Source organism: Ursus arctos, unplaced genomic scaffold, assembly GCF_023065955.2.
Source record: "Ursus arctos isolate Adak ecotype North America unplaced genomic scaffold, UrsArc2.0 scaffold_1, whole genome shotgun sequence".
NCBI classification, from domain to species: Eukaryota; Metazoa; Chordata; class Mammalia; order Carnivora; family Ursidae; genus Ursus; species Ursus arctos.
In genome coordinates, this window is record NW_026622763.1 from 51,965,849 (window position 1) to 51,988,729 (window position 22,881).

The 22,881-nt window shown below is 35.7% G+C and overlaps 1 protein-coding gene across 2 annotated transcripts in view; it reads left to right on the forward strand.

Moving 5' to 3' along the window:
- The window catches only part of PDK1 (pyruvate dehydrogenase kinase 1), a 30,888-nt gene that overhangs the window by 3,301 nt on the left and 4,706 nt on the right, over positions 1-22,881 (forward strand). The window contains exons 3-9 of one of the 2 annotated variants that reach the window (XM_026492555.4): positions 1,583-1,654; positions 3,576-3,760; positions 4,074-4,169; positions 5,162-5,239; positions 6,781-6,857; positions 8,647-8,745; positions 20,290-20,400. In XM_026492555.4, coding sequence (XP_026348340.1) covers positions 1,583-1,654; positions 3,576-3,760; positions 4,074-4,169; positions 5,162-5,239; positions 6,781-6,857; positions 8,647-8,745; positions 20,290-20,400 — 718 coding nt within the window. The remainder of the gene's footprint in view (positions 1-1,582; positions 1,655-3,575; positions 3,761-4,073; positions 4,170-5,161; positions 5,240-6,780; positions 6,858-8,646; positions 8,746-20,289; positions 20,401-22,881) is intronic. The other variant, XM_044381480.3, reaches the window with a different exon arrangement.

Here is a 22,881-nt window from a genome sequence, read left to right on the forward strand (position 1 = left end):
TACAGGACAATTATAAATGTGGTTTAAAGAAGAGGCATTTGTTTAGGAACTATGATGGAATATAAATGAGAATATATAATTTTCTATGGAAGCTTACTCCTGTTTTTAAAAGTCTTCATTAAAAATATAATATGCTGCATTTTGAATTCTGATCTGTGCCTAAAACATTGTCTGTGCTCAACTGTCTCTTGAATAAAGAGCATAGTTTTTCTTGCCAGTGAAAAGTAAGGGTTAAAAGCAAATATCAAAATCACTTGACTTGGAATGCTTTGAACTGCAGAGAGGCACATTGCTTGTCAAGAACAGCTTTCCAAACCAACATATGGATTTACAGATTTTTAAAACACTTTCATTGCCCCTGAATGCCTACTAAAGACAGTTGTAAATAAAGTGCCAACAGAGCAGCCAAAGCAGACGCTATATTACTGAAGGTCATTGAATAGTAGTGAAGTGTTTTCAGCTCTGGCCCTGTACTGCCATTGTGCTTGGCAGCATGACCTTGACAAAGTCATTTGACTTTCCTCATTTTGCTCCATCCTTAACAGGTGATTTGCCACCTTGAATTGTTAGATAAATTTAAAACCGACATTTTCATGACTTGCTTTTGTTCAGCTCTGTTTAAAAGAACTGTGTGGTAAGTTATAGGCTTTTAACAAGTATTTGTTGACTGGACATAAGCTATTAACCTGGAGAGTGCATGCTTCTAAAGGATAACCACCTTCAGCTCCAGCTGATCATTGCCCATGCAGAAACACCATCCAGATCATCTGATTTTTGTGTATTTAAAGAAAAGCCACAGATCTAGATTTTTAACATAAAATCTCCCAATTTTGAAAGATTGCAACTAATTAAAAATTTTTTAAAACACTGAAGGCCTATAAGGCATATAAGGTTTTAAAGCTCAGGTTTTAAGTTAGACTCATAAACTGAAGGAGGCAGGCCTCCACATTTTACTGAGACTAAGACAAGTTAAGTCATTTGCCCCAGATCACATAGTTAATGGTAACAGACTCAGTGTTCATGACAATCAGCATTTATACTGTATAGTGGTAAATTTAAGAAACTGAAAAGCTATCTTAGAGTATAGAACTTAAAAAAAAAGTAGGAAATCCTAAAATTATTATTATAAAAGATTTTATTTATTTGAGAGAGAACGTGCTCAGGTACCTGTGTGCCCCCAAGCAGGGGGTGGGGCAAAAGGAGAGGGAGAAGCCGACTCCCTGCTGAACAGGGAGGCCAGTGGGGGGGGGGGAGTCCGGCTCCCCCCCAGGACCCTGAGATCATGACCTGAGCCAACGGCAGCCGCTTAACCAACTGAGCCACCCAGGCACCCCAAAACGTTGAAATTCTTAAATCAAATTTAACCTGTGTTTAGGAGAAAATGCACCTTCTACTACTTTGTGCCAGGCACTTTGCTTAGATGTGAATGGGTCTAAAAATCCTACTTCAACCATAATTTGTAGCACTATTCTAAATTAAAAATTAAAAGATATTAAAATTAAAAATACCTTTTTAGTATTTTTACAATATTGAGCTTTCAAAACGTAAAAGAACAAATTTACCTTACTGATTTGCATTTTAGGTATATCCAGAGTCTTCAGGAGCTTCTTGAATTTAAAGACAAAAGTGCTGAAGATGCTAAAACTATTTATGAGTAAGTGCACTATTTTGACCCTATTCTGACTATAATTTTTGTACTCTTTGAATGTCATATAAAAAACATAAAGGTATTAAGCTTAAACCTACTATTGGATCACTTTAGGGAAATTAACTTTTAGTTTCTCTCCACTCCAGAACGTATAATAGTGTATGTGTCTATAGCAGCTGATACAGGTACGGCAAATACCGTGAATCAGTAAATATAAGAAAAGACAAAGTTCAAGTGTGATGATCAGTGGAAATCTAAATGTGGGCTCGGTGCCATGTGGGCGATAGGGGACTGGTGAACACTCTTCACCTGGAGAGGGCATGCCACCTTCAGCTCCAGCTGATCATTGCCAATGTAGAAACACTATCCGGATTGTCTTGATTTGTGTGTGTGTGTTTAAAGAAAAGCAGTAAGTTTAGGTTTTTAATGTAAAATCTCACAATTTTGAAGATTGCAACTAATTAAAAAAATTTTTTTAAATACTGAAGGCCTATAAAAACATGTCTGTGGGTCTCACTTTATGACCTGTGGTCTGTAAGATAATGGAAGTAATATAACCAATTTAATAACCAGCATACCAGAATTGATAAGCCCAGGTAGTCCTCTCAGGCAGTTATCTGCTTATTCCCATGAATGTTGCTTAGAGCTTAAAGACCACTTCTTTTGTTGTCCTCAGAATTTATTACACTTTTTTTTTTTTTTTACTGTCTTTAAAGATGATGGCAACATTTCACTTTTTCAACATGTTTTGGTCTGAAAATAATATCTGCCTAGGTATGAAGCACGTTGTGTGTTTAATCTTTAAAACAATGCTATTAAGTTAATGCTGTCTGTGCACAAAGAAGTTAAGAAACTTAAGTTAGCATTAAAATCAAATAGCCAACTAGTGGTGGGATCAGGATTTGAACCCAAGCCCTCTTACTTAAAAATAAATGTTACGCTACAGAACCTTCTGAAAATGGTTAGTCAGAGCTGAATCTAAAAAATAAGGAGAGCAAGCCGAATGGAAGAGGTATAATAAAGAGTGACTAGAAATGATGAGGAGTTTGTTGTTTTGAGTTTTGTTGCTTGTATTTTGGATTAACAGTTTGGTTTTGAAGCAGATTACAAACTAAGCATTCCCAAAATATTTTGAGCCATGAGAGCATCATTGGAATAAGTTAATAGTACTCAAGATGATGACTCTGAGTGGGAAAGCACTCATTCAGAAGTGTAAATTCTGATGGGTATGTTACAAGATGGATTTTGTTATTTCATAATTAAGACTTCTTTTCTCGTTCATTTAGTTCTTTAAATTAACCACGCGCTAATGTCTTCTAAATGACAGTAGTGGGAAGGCTGGATGACTTGAAAATTTTTCTTTTAACACAACAGTCGAATTTTCCTCTCCCATGTTTAAACTTAATAGGATCAATGAAATTAGAATTCCTTTTACTTTTCTGTTCTCAGTGGTTCTTTCTCTCTGGAACCATAGGGAATAGTTCCCAAACAGGCAGGCTTTATTGGCTTATTCATCTTTATTCCTTACAGAGCATGTGTTCCCTAGAAGCAAGCGCTCTGTCTTCTCTTAATGCTGAATGTCCCCGGAATACTGTCCTCACAGGGAGTGCTTAGATGATCTTAGTTGATAATGGTTAAAGAAAACCCTTAACATTTTTAGGATTATGTTTTGTGGCAGCCTTACTCTTAGGAGTGCCAAGAAAATAATTAAGTTTCAAAGGTTTTATATTGGAGGTTTTTGTACTGTCATAGATTCCATATATTTATGATCTGAAATATATTTAAATAAGCATAAGAAAACCTACACCAATGATCTTTTTACTGAATTGGGGATTTCTTGCCTAGTGTAGGTTAGTTAAACTTAGATTTTAGTATTAAATTCACTCTGCAAAACATTTAGCTGTTTTGACAAGTCAGGCTTGTTTAGCTTTACAGATACTGTGATTCGGATCAGGAACCGACACAACGATGTCATTCCCACGATGGCCCAGGGTGTGATTGAATATAAGGAGAGCTTTGGGGTGGACCCTGTCACCAGCCAGAATGTTCAGTACTTTTTGGATCGTTTCTACATGAGTCGCATTTCAATTAGAATGTTACTCAATCAGCACTGTAAGTATCCAGAAGTCAAGAGAAGCAGCAAAATAAAATGAGTATGTTGGTGTATTTTAAATCTATTTAGAAAACTTCCCTTTAGTAAACATTTAATTTTACCTTTTTGTGTATTAAGTAAATTGCCATACAAAGGAGGTATTCTTATTGAATGTAGAATATAGTGTTTATGTTTAAGGAAAATACCTGTTCTAGTGTTTGCTACCATTTAGAGAAACAGTATTCAAATCTGGAAAAGGGCATTAGAGAGTTTAGCTTATTTTGTTCGTTTTTTATTTTTATTTTTTTGATAGCTTTTGATATTTTTTGATAGCTTTATTGTTTGGTGGAAAAGGCAAAGGAAGCCCAGCTCATCGAAAACACATTGGAAGCATAAATCCAAACTGCAATGTAGTTGAAGTTATTAAAGGTAAATATTTATATTTTGCCTTTCAGGAAGGATGCAAAAATCAAAATTGTTGACTGTTATTTCTTGCTATTAAAACAATTATTTATACCTTGAGATAAAATGTTAGGAACAAATGTGTGGATCTGAAAATGATTTTATGATGTTAATTGTACATTATGTATCAGATGAATATTTTGTTGATATAATGCTTTGTTAGGCAAAGTGTGGTGATACCATGAGGGTATCTGTTTCACTTCAAAAAGTATATAATACCCTATACTAGGAGCCATAATTCATAATTTGGTTTGCATCTTTCCATACTTTTTTCTGTTATACCACATATACTCATGTATCATAATTGTTGGTCTTACATTGTTTGTTTTTGGAAAATGGGGTGCTGTATGTATATTTTTCTATAAGTTTATAGTCATCATTCCACATTCAGTACATATGGATATACCTCAGGTTTTTGAATGTCTTAATGAATATATCAGAATATATTAATCCATCCTTCTGTTGCTGCATATTCAGGTTGTTTTCATTTTTTTTTATTACCAACACGCTGCAGTGAACATCTTTAGATAGTGCTGACTTTGCTAGTATTTTAGAAAGCAAGATTCCTAAAATTTAAGACATTTAAAATGCATTTAAAATTTTGATACCTCCAAAAAGGTATCAAACAATGAATGAGAGTGTCTATATCCTAAACTTTCACCAACTCTACGTGTTTGTTATGTGTATTGTGAATAGTTTCTTCACCCTGCTGTATTTACTTTGTTTATGGTGTCTTTTTCTATTTGGATGCTTTTATTTTCTTATAATCTATCTGTCATTTTTACTTTATGGCTATCAGGTTTTGTCATGTCATACTTAAGAAGACCTTCCCAAACTAAGATAATTACAGTATATTTTCTATAGACGGTTTTAAAATTTCATTTATCAATACTATTGCCACCTTAATGCATGATATAGAAATTTATTTTAATGCTTTTTTTTGTTTTGATTCATACTAGATGGCTATGAAAATGCTAGGCGTCTGTGTGATTTGTATTATATTAACTCTCCCGAACTAGAACTTGAAGAACTAAATGGTAAGCCTGATGGTGTCTTTTCTTCAATGATTAGTGTTGTGATTATCTGAGGAGGAATGATAAAAAGAATTTAGATATGTCTGAATATAAACGGACTTTTCATCAACTTCTTTACTGAATATGAAAGCTGAGGGGACCAATCATGTTAAGAATGTGTGTGTGTGTGTGTGTGTGCGTGCGCGCGCGTGTGTGTATAACTTAGTTGGATTCTGTCTGAAAAGCATTTTGGCTTCTTCTTCCCCATTTTGTTTGTATTTAATTGATGATGTTGATTCTTTTCTTATTTTTGTTTCTGTCTTTGGTTGTAGAAAAAAAATGATGCCAAGAAAATTACATTTGACTATTTTATGCACTCCAATAATGTGGAATTTACCCTTTAAGAATTCTATTTCCTGAGTAGTGAATCATTTTTATTGTTGAGAAAGTAAAAAGACCGGAGGTGTAGAGAGGAAAGAAAAATGCTCATCTGTTTGAGAATCTGTTAATCTCTGATGGTCTTTTCACCCTGACTAGTACCTTTTGGACAAAAAAAAATTCAGATGTCTTGGAAGGAGGTTGATAAGTTGCACTGTGTTCCTGTGGGGATGGGTAATTTGGTAGAGGGAAAAACAGGTACTAAATTAAGATGTCACTTTAAGAAAAATAAAATTAAATAGGCTTTTTCTAAGCTGTATTCTGGACCTTATAGTAGGAGAGCAATGGAAGAAGTTCTTCAGTTGAAAATAGAATTGCTTGGTGTTTTTCTAAAGCTATATTAACTGTTTTGTTTCATAATAATACCATTCAGTAAAGAATCACAGTGCACAAATGATAGTTTAGGAACCTGAACTGTGAGCAGTTTCCAGGTGTCCCATCCATGTTTCCACGGGGTGGTTTATTCAGAGGAGAGTCCAATTTATTGGATCAATTAGAATTCTAAGGTATGGTGAGTCTTACTCCTTTGCTCTACTAAAAGTTCTGTTTTACATACTACCTGCCCCCCCTCCTGCCCCTGCCACTGCATCCCCAACTGGGCTTCTAAATTTAATAAAATGTTGAATGTAGAATTCATATCCCTTGATAAATTGATGCTAGCTTAATTTAATTCAGATCTGTATCCATAGAAATGCCTGAAATAAAACAGAAAACATTGCACATGGATGAACAATTTAAAAAATGACTTTAAAAAAATAGTTTATTTATGTGAGTTGGACCATGAAACTTACAGACTTTAACCCTTTTGGAAAGTAAAATTCTGACCTTAAGGCTGAGAGTCCTTTAAAAAGACTCACCATCACAGAGAAAATGGGAAGCTGGGTTGGCTAGGTGGTTATGTGAGGTCACAAGAATGACTGCAAATTCATGTTGTCACCATTAGTTATAAATCTATGTGAACGTGGGGTCAAATACTAATACAGTGAAGAACTGGGGTGACAGTTCTCCCCCAAATAATACTACCCTCCATAGTAAATGTTTTCTTTTCATCACTACACAATATATTCTTAAAAAATGCTTTAAGCACATCTCTCTGTACTTTTATATTTTTCTCTTCTGCTCTGTAGCAAAATCACCAGGACAGCCAATACAAGTGGTTTATGTACCATCCCATCTCTATCACATGGTGTTTGAACTTTTCAAGGTTTGTAAAATAGTATTACATAACCTTTATCAGTCCTTTCCTGAGGTTAGGGATCTGCTCTCAAAGTTAAGTACTCTACCAGGTTTTCCTCAGTTTCATTGAAAGATGTCATTTCATGCTCAGTGTCATGTCATGCTGCTGGAGATCAGCCTTTTGTCCACCCTGATGGGCACTTTGGTGTAGTGCTAAGCTCATACTTGGAAGTCAGAAAAGAATTGGGTCCGAATTCCAGTTCTGCCACTTAATCTGTGTGTGACGATGGGCAAATAAGTCAACCTTTTTGAGCCTGTGTTTCCTTTTCTGTAAAATGAGGATAATACTATCCAGGTTATTATGAAGATTGGGAGTAGCATGCTCCCAATGGCAGCTCAGTGTAAGTGCTCAGTAAAGTTCTCTTTTTACAAAACAGAGTATTTAGAAGAATGATTCTGCATGTTCTACCCTTAGAAGACCAGAGTTCCACTATTACGTGTTTGTGGGGTTTTTTGAGAAAGTCATTTATAAGACATAAAGAGTTTTTGCTATATTTGCTTTTTACAACAAATTTCAAAAACTAAATAAAATTATGCTAGAAATGTTAAGAGTACTTTTTTCCCCAATAACACACCAATGACACTTGCTGATAGAAAAGTGAGTGATGAGGAGTGGTACAGGTTCTTGTGGCTGAAAATGACTATCCTAAATCAAGCCTATATAGTCAGTCTCTCTTACTTTAGTTACCGTGTCTTCAGCCAGCAGCCAATTAGTAGAGAGCAGAGGTGGCCTTCAGTCTGATCATGAAAAAGAAAAATACGCCGAAACACAGAAAATCTGACTGAATTCTTAGGACAGCAAGAGTTCGAGAATGCTCTTTTGTTCCTAGGACAGCATACAAAAATCTTTCTATCAAAGTGGTTAAATATATAAGCGATTGGCACTTTAAGGATTAAAATTAATTTTTTTCCTTGAACTTTCAGTTACTAAAGATCTTATTCCCCATGATGCTTAATAAAAGAAATATGATTGTATTATAGAATAGATTTTACATAGTGTCATTAATAATGGCTTTCATCTGGAACTTATCTTAAATAGCCTTTGGTAGAGACGATAGCATCTTTGCCTCAGGGATACCCAACCCTGATGGGTGTGCAGGACCGCACTTATTTCCAAATTCAGTCCCATCTTTTGCCTTTTTAACTGTATCTAGTTTTATCAATTTCTACTCCAGTGCTACATGTCATGTTATCTTTTAGTGCTTATACTATGTTGGCCTTGTGGACCACGTATCCTTTAGGAATTGATCAAAACAAGTTTACAGTGTAAATATCCTTAGTTTTATACTGGTGGTGAATTGGATTAGTTTCTACATCATAATGAGACCACTGCTGTGAATGCTATATGAAAAATTTTTTTTTTTCCTTCAAAGTAATTTATGGCAATTAAAAGGATTCTTAAAAATAGAGACAAAACTCTTTTCAAAAGTAAGGTTTGCTTGTTATCTACTAAATTATAAAAGTATTTGGACAGAATTTTCGGCTTCAATGTAAACTAGTCAAAGAGTTGGGATGCCTGGTTTTGGGAAATGTGCAGAATTTAGTTGAAATCTTTAAATCAAAGTATCTCACAAGTCCTCCAAAATGGACAATAGTTTTTAAAAATTCTTTAAATATAATTATAAGAATTATGATACTTTGGCATATTTCCAAAAACTTAAAAAAATTAAATTTCAAATTGTGCATATATATTTGAAAATTATAATTAGTTTCTCTTTTTTTAGCTGTATTTTGAATGGAACCCTAATGTATTTCAGAATGCAATGAGAGCAACGATGGAACACCATGCAGACAAAGGTGTTTACCCTCCTATTCAAGTCCACATCACACTGGGTAATGAGGATTTGACTGTGAAGGTAAATGCTTTCTGGCCTGTTTGTTTGTTTTTAATTGGTGTACAGGCATGTACATAATTTCCTGAAGACAACTTATTCTTGGGAGAAAGAAATCCTATCTCTACTATCTCATCAGCACATTGCTTCATATACCTGGCAGATTCTGGAAATTATCCCGAGTCTCTTTCTATTCCAGTCCATAATCCAGATGATTCAAGTAAAAGTAAATCCTGAAGACAGACCGTTTAGCAGTAATCATGAATATCCACTTGGATAAATAAAAGTTTCTAAAATATTTGAGTGTTTACAGTGTTATGTAGATCGTATATAATGTTTCATTTTTAAACAATGTTTTTCAATCTACTTTTATGTTGTTTCATTTGCTTCTCATAAAAGCTCCTTACTTAGGAGCACAGGTAATCTTATTGTTGATTTTACAGATGAAGAAACTAAGACACAGTGAGTAGCTCATAATTACACAGCAAATAAATGCCACAGAACATGAAATCAGGCTCTCTGACCCCAGGCTTTTTCCACTGCATTGTTCAGATAGTTCAGTTTCTTACAGTATAATAATTCTCTTTTTTAAATAATAATTTTAAATTTTGTTTTAAAGTAATAAATGGAAAGAGTATAAAAATCAAACACATTTGTTCATGGCCATTTGTGGGTCACTACTGAGTCTTTTATTTTTTCTGGAATCTATTGGTGTATTTTTAAGTAGTATTCTGATATCACTATTTCTGAAATATAAAAATTTTCAACAGCAAATATTAATTTTCTGTTAAGGTAGGTGAGGAGTTAGCTCTCTTAGAGCACCTCCCCTCCCCAACCCAGCCTCAAATGCTATTTTCCCAGTATTTAAGTTCATACATGAAATTCTAGATTAAAAATAATCATCTTGTAGAATTTTGAAGGCATCTATTGTTCCTTATTTTAAAAGCATATAATTCAGTTACTCAGCCATCAAAAAAGAATGAAATCTTCCCATTTGCAACGATGTGCATAATACATAGAATGTATTATGTTAAGTGAAATAAGTCAGAGAAAGACAAATACCTTATGATTTCACTCATTTGTGGAATTTAAGAAACAAAACAGATGAATATATGTGAGGGGGTAAAAGAGAGAGAGGAAAACAAACCATAACAGACTCAACGATAGAGAACAAACTGAGGGTTGCTGGAGGGGTGTGGGTGGGGGGTGGGCTAGATGGGGGTGAGTATTAGGGAGGCACCTGTTTATGACGAGCACTGGGTACTGTGTGTCAGTGATGAACCACCGAATTCCACTCCTGAAACCAGTATTGCACTGTATGTTCACTAACTAGAATTTAAATAAAAATTTGACAAAAGAAAAGTGTATGATTCAGTGGTTTTTAAGAATATTCACAAGGTTGTGCTACCATACCACTGTCTGATTTCAGAACATTTTTATCACTCCCCAAAAAACCTCCACACCCATTAGCAGTCACTCCCCAAATTCTCCTTCTCCCCAGTCCTTGGCAACCACTAATCTGTCTGTGTATGGCTTTCCCTATTTTGTAGAGTTCATAAAAATGAAATTCTACAATATGTGGTCTTTTGTGACTGACTTCTGCCACTTAATGTAACGTTATAGCAGGTATCGGTACTTCACTCCTTTTGTGGTTGAATGATACTCTGTAATATGGATATGACACATCTTGTTTATCCATTCATCAAGCTGATTAACATCTGGGTTGTTTCCATTTTTTGGTTATTATGAATAATGCTGCCATTCATGTAGAAGTCTTTGTGTGAACATAGGTTTTCAGTTCTCTTCTGTTCATACATAGGAGTCGAACTGCTTATAGGTAACTTTAAGTTTTGAGGAACTGCTGAACTGTTTTCCAAAGTGACCTTACCGTTTTACATTCCTGCCAGCACTGTATGAAAGTTCCAGTTTTTCCACATTATTGTCAATGTTTGTTAGAATCAGTCTTTTTGATTATAGCCATTCTAATAGCTATGAGTGATATCTCACTGGTTTTGATTTGTGTGATAATGGTGAGCATCTTTTCATGTGCTAATTGGCCATGTGTCAATCTTTGAAGAAATGTCAGTTAAGATCCTTTGCTCAGTTTTTAAATGGATTGTCTTTTCATTGTTGCATTGTAAGAATTCTCTTTCTGTATATATTTTTTATATAGATACTAGTTCCTGATAAGATATATGATTTGAAAATGTTTGATTCTGTGGCTTATCTTTTCACTTTTTCTTTTTAAGATTTTTATTTATTTATTTGAAAGGAAGAGAGAGAGTGCACAGAACGAGAGGGAGAGAGAGACAGAGCACAAGAGCAGGGGGAGGAGCAGAGGGAGAGGGAGAAGCAGAGTCCCCATTGAGCAGAGAGCCTGATGCGGGGCTCCATCCCAGCACTCTGAGATTGTGACCTGAGCCAAAGGCAGCTGCTTAGCCAACTGAGCCACCCAGGCACCCCAGTTTTATTCTTCTTTAAATGCTTGGTAGAATCCACCAGTGAAGCCATTCGGGCCTCAGTTTGTGGTGTGAGAAGATTTTGATAACTAGTTTGATCCCTTCATTTATTATCACTCTGTTCAGATTTTCTTTTTTCTTTTCTTTTCTTTCTTTCTTTTAAAGATTTTATTTATTTACTTTAGAGAGAGAGGAATATGTGGGCGGGAAGAAGGGTAGAGGGAGAAGGAGAGAAACTCAAGCAGACTCCACGGTCCCTGAGCAGAGCCTGATGCAGGGCTTGATCTCATGACCCTGAGATCATGACCTGAGCTGAAATCAAGAGTCGAACACTTAACTGACTAAGCCACCCAAGTGCCCCAGATTTTCTCTTTCTTCCTGAGGTAGTTTCTGTAGTTTGTGTCTTTCTAAGAATTTGTACATTTCAACTGGATTGTCTTAATTTTTTGGTATAGAATTGTTCATAGTATTCCCTTATAGTCCTTACTTTGTAGGATTGCTAGTAATATCCTCACTTTCATTCTTGACTTTATCAATTTGAGTCTTCTCTCTTTTTTCTTGGTCAATCTGGCTAAAAGCGTGTCAATTTTGTCAGTCTTTTCAAAAAACTAACTTTTGTTGAGTTTTTGCCATTGTTTTCTAGTCTTTATTTCATTAATTTCGCCTCTAATGTTTGTTCTTTCTTTCTTTTGCTTGCTTTGGATTTAGTTTGATATTTTTTAGTTTCTTTTTTTTCTGTTTCTTAAGGTGGAAATTTAGGTTACTGATTTAAGACCTTTTATAGGTATAAATTTCCCTCTAAGTACTGCTTTCTCTCTATCCCATAAGGTTTTTTTTGTGGTGCATTTTCATTTATCTCAAAGTATTTTCTAATTTCTCTTGTGATTTCTTCTTTGACCCATTGGTTCTTTAGGAGTATGTTGTTTAATTTGTATGTATTCGTTAATTCCCACATTTTGTTCTGTTATTGATTTCTAATTTTGGTTCTATTATGGTCAGTTTGTATGATTTCAGTCCTTTTACATTATTGAGACTTGTTTTATGGCTAACACATGGTCTATGGGGAATGTTACATATCCTGGAGAATGTTTCATGTGTACCTGAGAAAGATATGTATTCTGCTATTGTTGGATAGATTGTTCTATAGATAGTACTTAGGCCTAGTTGGTTTATAATGTTGTTCAAATCCTCTGCTTTCCTGTTGATCTTCTATCTAGTTGTCATATCCATTTTTGAAAGTGGGGTATTAAAGTCTCCAACTATTATTGTGAGTTGTCTATTTCTCCCTTCAATTCTGTCAGTTTTTGCTTCATGTATTTTGGAGCTCTGTTGTTAAAGTGTATATATGTTTATGATTTTATGTCTTTGATATATTGGCCTTTTATCATTGTAAAATGTCCTTCTTTGTCTCTGATAATAATTTTTGTCTTAAAGTGTATTTTTATCTGATATTTGTATAACCATCCCAGCTTTCTTTTGGTTTCTGTTTCCACAGTGTATCTTTTTCCAAGATTTTACTTCCTTTTTTTTTTTTAAGATTTTATTATTTTTTAAGTAATCTCTATACCCATTGTGGGGTTTGAACTCATAACCGCGAGATCAAGAGTCACGTGTTCTTCCACCTAAGCCAGTCAGGTGCTCCCCTAGATTTTACTTTCAACTTACTTGTGTCTTTGAATCTAAAGTGTGTCTCTTATAGACAACATATGGTTAGATTATGTTCCTTTTTTTCTAATCCAGCTGGCCAGTGTCCGTCTTTTAATCGGGGTGTTCAGGTCAGTTACGTTTAACATAATTAGCGTTAATGTAGAATTTATGTTTGCCATTTTGTTATTTGTTGCGTATGTATTTATGTCTCTTCTGATTATTTATTCTCTATTTCTAATGCCTTTTTTGTTAAAATGATATTTCTGGTGTACCATTTTCATTTCCTTCTTGTTTCTTTTATTATATTTCTTTGAGTTATTTTCTTAGAGGTTGTCCCAGGGTTACAATTAACATTAATTTATTTATAACAACCTAGTTCAGATTAATACCAGCTTAATTTCAATAGTATACACAGGTTTTGTTCCTATATAGGTCCATTCCCTCCCCCTTCCCATCCTTTGTACTGTTATTGTCATGAAACATACATTTTTATACATTATGTGTTCATCTACACAGACTTATAATTATTGTTCTCTGAAATTGTCTTTTAAATAAGATAGGAGAAAAAATTTACAGAAAATACACCTATATCATCCTTTATATCTACCTATGTAATTACTTTCCTGGTGCTCTTTATTTCTTCATGTGGATTTGATATACTGTCTAGTGTTCTTTCATTTCAGGCTGAAGGATTCCCTTTAGTATTTCTTTATAAGGCAGGTCTACCAGCAATGAACTCTTTCAGGTTTTGCTTGTTTGAGAATGTCCTAATTTCTCTTTCATTTTTGAAGGACAGTTTAGCTAGATATAGAATTCTTGGTTGATAGCCCTTCTTTAAGCACTTTGAAAATGTTAATCCTACTGCCTCTGGTCTCCATGGTTTCTGAAGAGAAATCAGCTGTTAATCTTACTAAGGTCTTTTGTATGTAATGAATCACTTCTCTTGCTGCTTTCAAGATTCTTCTTGGCCTTTGACAGTTTGATTATGACTTGTCCAGATGTGGATCTCTTTGAGTTTATTATACCTGGAGTTTGATCAACATCATCTTTTTAATTAAAACTGGGAAAATTTTAGCCTTCATTTCTTCAGATATTCTTTCTGCCATTTTTTCTCCTCTTCTTCTGGGATTCCTAAGTATGTACATGTAGGTATACTTGATGGAGTCCCACAGGTCGCTGACACTTTTTTCCTTCATTTTTTCCCCCATTTTCCTTCATTCTTTTTCTTTCTGTTCCACAGACTGGATAATTTCAATTACTTGTCTTCACTATCACTGTTTCTTTCTTCCACATGTTCAAATGTGCTATTGAGCCCTTCTGAATTTTTCATTTCAGTTATACTTACCAACTCTAGAATTTCAGTTTGGTTCTCTTATACAATTTCTATATAATTATATATTTCTATATAATTATCTGTATAATTAATAAAATATATTTTTATTGCTCTTCTCTATTTGGGAAAACATCAACCTTGTACTTTAGTTCTTAAAAAATGGTTTCCTTTAGTTCTTTCAAAATATTTAAAATAGCTGACTTAAAGTCTTTGTTTAGTAAATCTAAGTTTCCTCAGATATAGTGTCTATCAATTCCGTTTTTTCCCCTGTGCATAGGCCATACTTCTTGTTTTTTTTGCATCTTTTATAGTTTCTGTTGAAAATTAGACATTTAAAATAATGTGACAACTCTAAAGTATCTAAAGATACTTCCCCTCTCTCCAAGATTAGTTGTTGTTATTTGTTTAGTGACTCTAAACTATTTCTGTAAAGTCTTTATTCTTTAATGTGTATGGCCGCTGATTTTTACTTGGTTAGCTTAATGGTCAACTAATGATTGGACTGAGAGTTCCTTAAATGCTTGCCATCTCCCAGTCTTTGTAAAGGGACTCCATGTGCATATTGGGGCACACCTTCAACACTCAGTCAGGCAGTTGACAACTCTGACTTAACCCTTAGGTCCTGCGTGTACAGAACCTCAGTCAGTCATCCTGATCATGAACATAGCCCTGGGCATACACATGAGATTCTAGATTCCTTCTAGATTCCCAGGATATCCTTGAGCTTTTCTAAGCCCCTAAGGACATCTCATTCCATAGTTTTTCCTGTTAAGCTATTTGGTTAGTCTATTGTTTGCCTTAACTCTTGTACATGGCCCTAGACAGCTTTCAAATTAATCATCTCCAGTTGTTTTTGACAAATGTTTCTGAGGATGGGAAGTGGGTGCATACAAGACTTCTTGCACTGGGGAGTGCAGAATCAGGCCAAAAAATGATAGCCTTCCCAGTGGCTGCTGGGCTGCCAGTTTCACTCTGATACCATGTTATTGATGGGAGTGGAGATGGGGGTGGGAATAAGCCAAGTTAGAACACCACAGAGTCCATCGTTTTTCTTGACTAAATGCTCCCCAGATTGCTGCTAATCTTTGGTTAATTTCTAGAGTTCTGAACAAAGTTGATTCTGACAGTATTTGCCTTTTTCTTGGTGCTTTGATGGATGAGACACTTCCTTTTTCCACTCTTTTTGCTGACGTAACTCCTGCTATTCCTTTTGAGAAGACTTTTGCTTATTCCAATTCCTGTGCCTTTGTACACGACCAGTTTTAAGTGTCAGGTTTCTTGATTTGTCTCTTTTAACTAAAGCTTTTAAGATCTTTTCTTTAGCTCTGTTCTGAAATTTCATAATGATGTGACTTGGTGTGGGTCTTTTCTTACTCATCAAGCTGGACCCTTTAGAATTTCCACTGTGTCCTTGGTACTCTCTTCCCTACTGCTTCATTTTCTGATAGTCCTATTTGGACGATGTTGGACTTCATGAATTGATCCTCTGATTTTTCTTATCTTTTTTCTCCTGCTTTTTATCTCTTTAAACTTTTCATTCTACTCTGTGAGATACCCTCAACTTTGAATTCCCAACTCTTCTATTGAATTTTTGTTTCTATTATCTTATAAATTTCCAGGAACTTTTTATTTTTTATTGTTCCTTTTTTATAGTATTCTGTTTAGTTTTATCTTCTTTTATCACTCTGAGGATAATAATAGCTTTTTTTTTTTTTAAATGAATATGCCTTAACTCTCTACACTGTTTCCTCTGAGTTTCTTTTTCTGTTTGTCTCTCTTGGCTGTTCATTTAAGAAGAGTGATGCACAAATAAATATATGGCAAATACCATCTGTTTCCTAAAAAAGTAATGTGAATACGTCACTTTTTTTCAGCCCAGATGCTAATGTATGTCTATTTTTTGGCTGGTTATGTGTCAGCTACGTGCTCGTTAAGGTTTTCTTGATTCAGAATAAATCCCCCATGTCTTCTGCTTGGGACCTCAGTTGTGCTACAGCATGGTCTTTCTCATAACCTTTTGCTGTTTTGTCTTTCATGTGCTTTTACACGTTGGTCTGTAGCTGTTTTCTTTTACTTGTGGTCATCCATCACAGCATGGATCAAGCAAGATTCACTGAATTCTTAGACACTTAGCAGAGACTTGGCCTGTGCTGGTAGACAGGATTTGTTTGGGGAATCTGTCTCTTTAGTGTCAAGAAAGTTTCATAATGACCCAGCAGTTCCATTCTTAGGTATATACCCCAAAGGAATGAGAACAGATATTCAAGCAAAAATTTATACATGAAGGTTCATAGCAGCATTATTCATAATAGCCGAAACCTGGAAATGGCCCAAATGTCCATCAGCTGATGAAGAGATCAATAAAATGTGGTATAGCCATCCAATGGAATATTGTTGGGCCATAAAAGGAAATGAAGTATGGGTACCTCCTAAGACATGGCTGCTACAATGCTGAAAAGATTACACTAAGTGAAAGAAACCGATCACAAAAAGCTGCATATCATATAATTCTATTTATGTGAAATGTCCAGAACTGGCAAATGTGTAAGGACAAGAAACAGATTAGTGTTTGCTTAGGAGTCTGACCAATAAAGAGTCCAGGGTTTCTTTTTGAAGTAATAAAACTATTCTAAAATTTGTGGTGAGGATTGTATATATCTACGAATATATTAAAAACCATCGAGTTTCATACTTTATATAGATGAATTTTATGGTATGTGAATTACTTCAATAAAGCTGTTTAAAAAATAAAAAAGGCTCATAAGGGTCTTGAACAGACTGTTCTAAAAGCTTACCCTGTAAAAGCCCTACCTATATTAGGCTCTGTCTCCATATATTGTTCTTCCTCTACACATCCAAGGTCACATGACTGAATCTCCTCCTGTTATCTCTGCTCCTGTTAAATGCTTGCTTTAATTTTCTTCAGTAGAGTTTTCATCGCCATCACTAGTACTAGATTTTCAGGATCAACGTCTGCTTTCAGCCTATGTCTATAGATACATAGAAAACTAATGCTGAATGATAGGTATTAAAAAAGTCAACAGGATGGCTTATAGTTGAGTTTTTAAGTAGTCTTTGTAGTCTTTCTTCCCATTCTTTATCTTACTCAGATTTTTGACATTTTTCACCTTTTTTCCCTCTGCTAAGACTCCTGTGAGAGAGTTGGTTTTTTCTGGCCAATGACTCTAGCTGCTCTTTTAGATTTGGTGTTTGTGCTATATTCAGTAAATAACATAAGTGTTAGGGCCACATGTCTTTTAAATTAAAATGTAAATGTCTTGGTTCATTCCCTGTTGGTGATTTTACAAACTTGACATTGAGAAAGCTGTTGAGTAAGAGACTTAAGGAGCTCTGGGTGAATAGAGGGTTAGTAAATCTCCTGCCTTTAGAGCTGTTGTCAAGTTAGTAGTGGTTCATTTCCCTTGGACCTGAAATTCACACAGATTAGCCCAGGGAGGCCAGTGTTATGGGGAACAGGAAGTTAGGGATGGCGACTCTTGGGTCGATGACATTGAGAAGTGGTGATTTCATACACTAAGAGAAAACTTTAAGAATAATTGGCAAACTTCTCTTTCCCAGCCTTTCTGTTGACATTACTCCACACTACCCATCTCTTTCATAATTTCTTCACATTTCCTTGGCATAGGCTGCTTCTGATGATTCTAGATTTTTTCTTCAAATTATCTTAATCAGAAATTTTTTGTTTAATTTTCACATATCTTTTTCAACATATTTGTCATCAGACTGCCATTCTTCTTAAATAGGTATAGACCAACTGTCTGTCCCTCTCTCTCCCATTAATCCCACCTCCCCTTTTTCTAAAGAACTCAAATCCTCTGGCATAATATCATATGTTACAATTCCCTTGGAAATTGTTTTGACCACTTTAAAAATCTACTGGCTCCAGTTTATTGTGTTTTTGGCTGCAAAGCAAAGGAGGTTACTTTTATCAGTTTTTAACTACATTCTTAATGGCTTAGTTTACCCCCTTCACCACTAATAAGAGGACCCTTCTCAAAGTCACCTCTGTCCTTTCTGCTCAGCTCTCTGCTTTCCTACTACTGGCCTTTAGCTAGAAATTACTTCTTGTTTCATACAAGATTGTTATCGTCTTTCTGGCCAAAGGTTAAGGAAAACCAGGAAATATTTATTGAAGACTACCTTTTTATCTTAATATGTATTCTAACATATTGTTTACTTACATAATATTTACAGAACACCCACACTTCTTACTCATGTTACCAGTAAATGTGCAGCAGAATATTAAATTAAAGAATGAATAATTAACAAATCGATGGATCTCAGAAAATACCCAAAGCTCTTTATTAATCTTATGAAAATAAATCTCTTCACTGGACTTTGAATTCATAGCCAAGAACAATTTCAAGCATGCTTACATACAAGTTCTGATTAAAGTCTTTGTATATTTTTATACTGTGATTTCCTAATTGTAGATGTATCAGAGGCAGGACTTCAAGTGGTATTTCAAAGCAGATTTTTATTTTAAAAATTAAAATATCTATGTCATTTTCATTATGAAAGTAATATATATGCATACTATAAAGATACTTAAAGATCATTTAAAAGCTCAGCTATAAGCCATCCAGCCTTGACCTTTTTTTAAATAATGCTCTTTTAAACTTATTTGTGATCAAGTCTTTGATTTTTTATTTTTTTTTAAGTAGTCTCTACACCCAACGTGGGGCTCAAATTCATGACCTCAAGATCAAGCTCTACCAGTTAAGCCAGCCAGGCACACCCAGCCTATTGACCTTTTAATCATTCAACACTATCCATCTGCCTATTTATTCATTCATTCACATATATGTATACAACACACACACACACACACACACATGTTAAAGCAGATTTATTTGTATATTAATGTTATAGATAGTGGAATCAATTTAGATTTTGTGACAAAGGGAAATGACTGTAGTAGATGGGAATGTGAACTGTACAATAATTAGGAAAATAAGGCCACATTAACTGTAAAGGAAGACAGAATGAAATTAGTCTGTAAATAAATCACTAAATTCAACCTACCATATGATTTGAGTTGACAAATGACATTAGAACAATACAAAGACCAGTGTACTCTGTAAACTCAGCAGAAAGTGGTCTGGGGGTCTGTGCTGCTGCACAGTATTGTGAGGACCTCTCGCAGGCCGGTACATACAGCTCTACATAATATTTAATGGCTCAATAGTTTTCTATTTTAGAATGTGCATTAGTTTACTTAAATAGTTCCTTATTTAGGTTATAATCCAGTTTTAGCTACTCTACATAGTGCTGTGATGGGTATTCTCATACATACTTTGCATACTTCTTTGATTATTTTTTTAGGATAGACACTGTTGGGTCAAAAGGTTCATGCATTTTTAATCTGATTTCCAAACCGCCCACCAGAAAGGAATAACAAATTTATTGTTACATCCAAGATAGACTTAGTTGATGCCCCACTCTGTGCTCCCTGCACTGTTTGTGGGCGACCAGTGGCTATACAGAGCCACGGCACTGACCCCGTATCATGACGGAGCTCATTATGTTATTAGAACTGTGCAGATTGGAGGAGTTTTATGAAGTCTACCAGTGAGGAAAATGTTTACACTCACAACTTGAATTGCATGGTACTTGTTTCGAAAAGCAGTACTTTCCTTGGGCACCTGCGTGGCTCAGTCGGTTAAGTGGCTGACTTTGGCTCAGGTCATGATCTCGGAGTCATGGGATCGAGTCCCGTGTGGGACTCTGCTCAGTGGGAAGTCTGCTTGTCTCTCCCTCTGCTTCTGCCCCTGCTCTTTCTTGCATGTTTCTCTCCCTTGCAAATAAATAAAACATCTTAAAAAGAAAGAAAGAAAGAAAGAGAGAGAGAGAGAGAGAGAAAGGGAGGGAGGAAGGGAGGGAGGGAGGGAAAGAAAGAAAGAAAGAAAGAAAGAAAAGAAAGGAGAAAGAAAGAAAGAAAAAGAAAAGAAAGAAAGAAAGAAAGAGAGAAAGAAAGAAAGAAAAGGAAAGAAAAGAAAAGAAAGGAGTACTTTCCAGTCAGCAGTTAAACTGTGACACTGTGAGTGTGTGTTGGTGTTTTGCTGTTTATGGGACTTGGTCATAAGGCATGATCCTTTCTCACCTTAGATGAGTGACCGAGGAGGTGGGGTTCCTTTGAGGAAAATTGACAGACTCTTCAACTACATGTACTCAACTGCACCCCGGCCTCGTGTTGAGACGTCCCGAGCAGTGCCCCTGGTATGTGATCAAGAAATAACGGAATATAAGAAAAGAAGAAAGAAAGAATTGAGTGTGTTTCTGTGAATTGCCCCCCCCCAAATCAAATGAATACCAAATAAATTACCAAATAAATCAGTTAAGCAATTGTGTAGGGTACCCATGAGGGAGAAAGGAAGCTATTAGAAAAAACACTTTCCTCTGAATTTAAACAGCTTTTGGCTCATTTCTTCTCTGATTGAAAAGAGCACAAGACAGAGAGTATTGTTTTACAGTTCTTACTGCCAAGCTGGGTAGTGATATGTCAGTAGTTTCATGTGGTTAACCACATTTTGATGTTACTATGTCTAATATGAAGACTAAGTTACTGGTTTTGCTAGCACTTGGTCAGCACTGATTTAATCTTCATTGTTGATTGTTTTTCCTCAGGTACTTAGAAAAATCTCATAATCTAAGTCAAGCAGAGAAAGACAATTATCATATGGTTTCACTCATTTATGGAACATAAGAAGTAGGAAGATCGGTAGGAGAAGAAAGGGAAGAAGAAAGGGGGGGTAAACAGAAGGGGGAATGAACCATGAGAGACTATGAACTCTGGGAAACAAACTGAGGGCTTCAGAGGGGAGGGGAGTGGGGGAATGGGATAGGCTGGTGATTGGTATTAGGGAGGGCATGTATTGCATGGTGCACTGGGTGTTATACGCAAGTAATGAATCATGGAACTTTACATCAAAATCTAAGGATGTATTGTATGGTGACTAACATAATATAATAAAAAATTATTATTAAAAAAAATCTCATAATCTAGACTCAGAAAAAAAAGACTAGAGTTCTGATCGCTTAATTGCCAACCTGGAAAAGGCTAAAATTATAATTGTTGTGGTGGTATTTTTTATTGATCTCAGTCACCTGTTTTCAGGTTTCGTGTGATCAGTTTTTGAAATGACTCCATCCTTGCCCTCTAACCCCTAGAAAAGCACTTTGCTGAATCTCTGACCTGTAACTTGGGGAGAACTGGTCTTCCGGGCTTTGACACTTCTCTGGCGTATGTACTGGAGTTACACTGTAACAGGATGAAATGCAGTATAGATAAGTATAAATAAGTATAAATGCAGTATAAATAAGAATATAAAATAAATGGATCTATTTTAGATTCTTTCTAAGAAGTTACTAGAAGGACTTAGAATTGCACCTGTTACACAGCACAGATTCTATAACTGCAACTGTGATCTGTACTTACCATACTTTTAAAATGATTACACCAGTACTGTGCCTCTCAAGTTGAGGTACATGTGCATCCATGCGCCAACAGGCAGACACAGTCAAATAATAAACATGAGTGCCTTCTTAGATTCTGATTTTACTCTAAGAAGTAAGGGAGGGATGGGATGTACAAATTCCAGAGCTGTGGGCAGGGATAGTACAGGGATCCAGGGCTGGCAGCAGGAGAGCTGTCACCACCCTGAATCAAAGGGAGAAGGAGAAGTTAGCAGAACCCAGAAGAAGGGACGGTGACAGAGTAGCTGCTTACGCCCAAGTGGTCTAATCCCAAGGGAAGCAAACCTCAGTGGGAAGGAAACAGGAGTGAATACCCTTGACTTGACTCCCTCTAAAGTCCTACTTGGGTTCCCCATTGGCTGGACCCACTGGAAACAGAGGGCAGGGGAATCGGTTGATAGCATCCTCCCAGGGCAAGGAGTCATGCGGAGAATGGATAGTTGATTTGGAGGGGTAAACAGAAACTCTGGTTGGAAAAGCCAGGTAATAAACAGGAGAAGTAGGTGAAGCCAGAGCCTGCATTTGTTAATAGTACTCCGATTCCTGAATCCACATAAGCTCTTAACTAAAGTGTTCTATGGAATATCATTGAACGTCTGGCTTGGTGATAAAAACTGTTTTTACATTTGTCCAGATGTTTTGCTTTGTATTAAAGAATTTGTAGGATTTATTCAGGTAAAGAAGGCCATTCCAGGTATTGGAAACAGGATGAACAAAGACACAGAAATGAAAAAGAACATTTGTTTGAGAAACTTAAGAGCTGGAGATTTGGTCCAGCTGGACTAGAAAGTGGGAGGCAGAGACCTGATCTGATGAGGTCTTGAAAGTTCTTTTTAGAAGCTTGAATTTTTATCTCAGGGCAGTGGGTTGGGGATGGTAGGTGGGTAGGGCACGGTGTTAGTGGTGATGTGCTTTGTAGGTTTTTAAACAGGGGTAGTGATTTGTCAGTGAGTAACAAAGTGGACTTATTACTGGTCTATCCAGGTTGAGAATGCAGGCTGGAAATTCATGGCATGAAATCAAGAGATGTATCTCTGAGACTGCCAACAAAGCTTTTTCTACCCTTGCTCCTAAAAGAGAGAACGTGTTTCATATGATATTGCCAAAAGTAGTATTGGGATACCCTAGAGCAAGGCAGCAAAGAAAAGCAACGTGCTGTTCTAGATCTACATGAGTCATTTTATAGAAAAAAGAAAAATGAGTTTTAAATGACCAGAGGGGAGT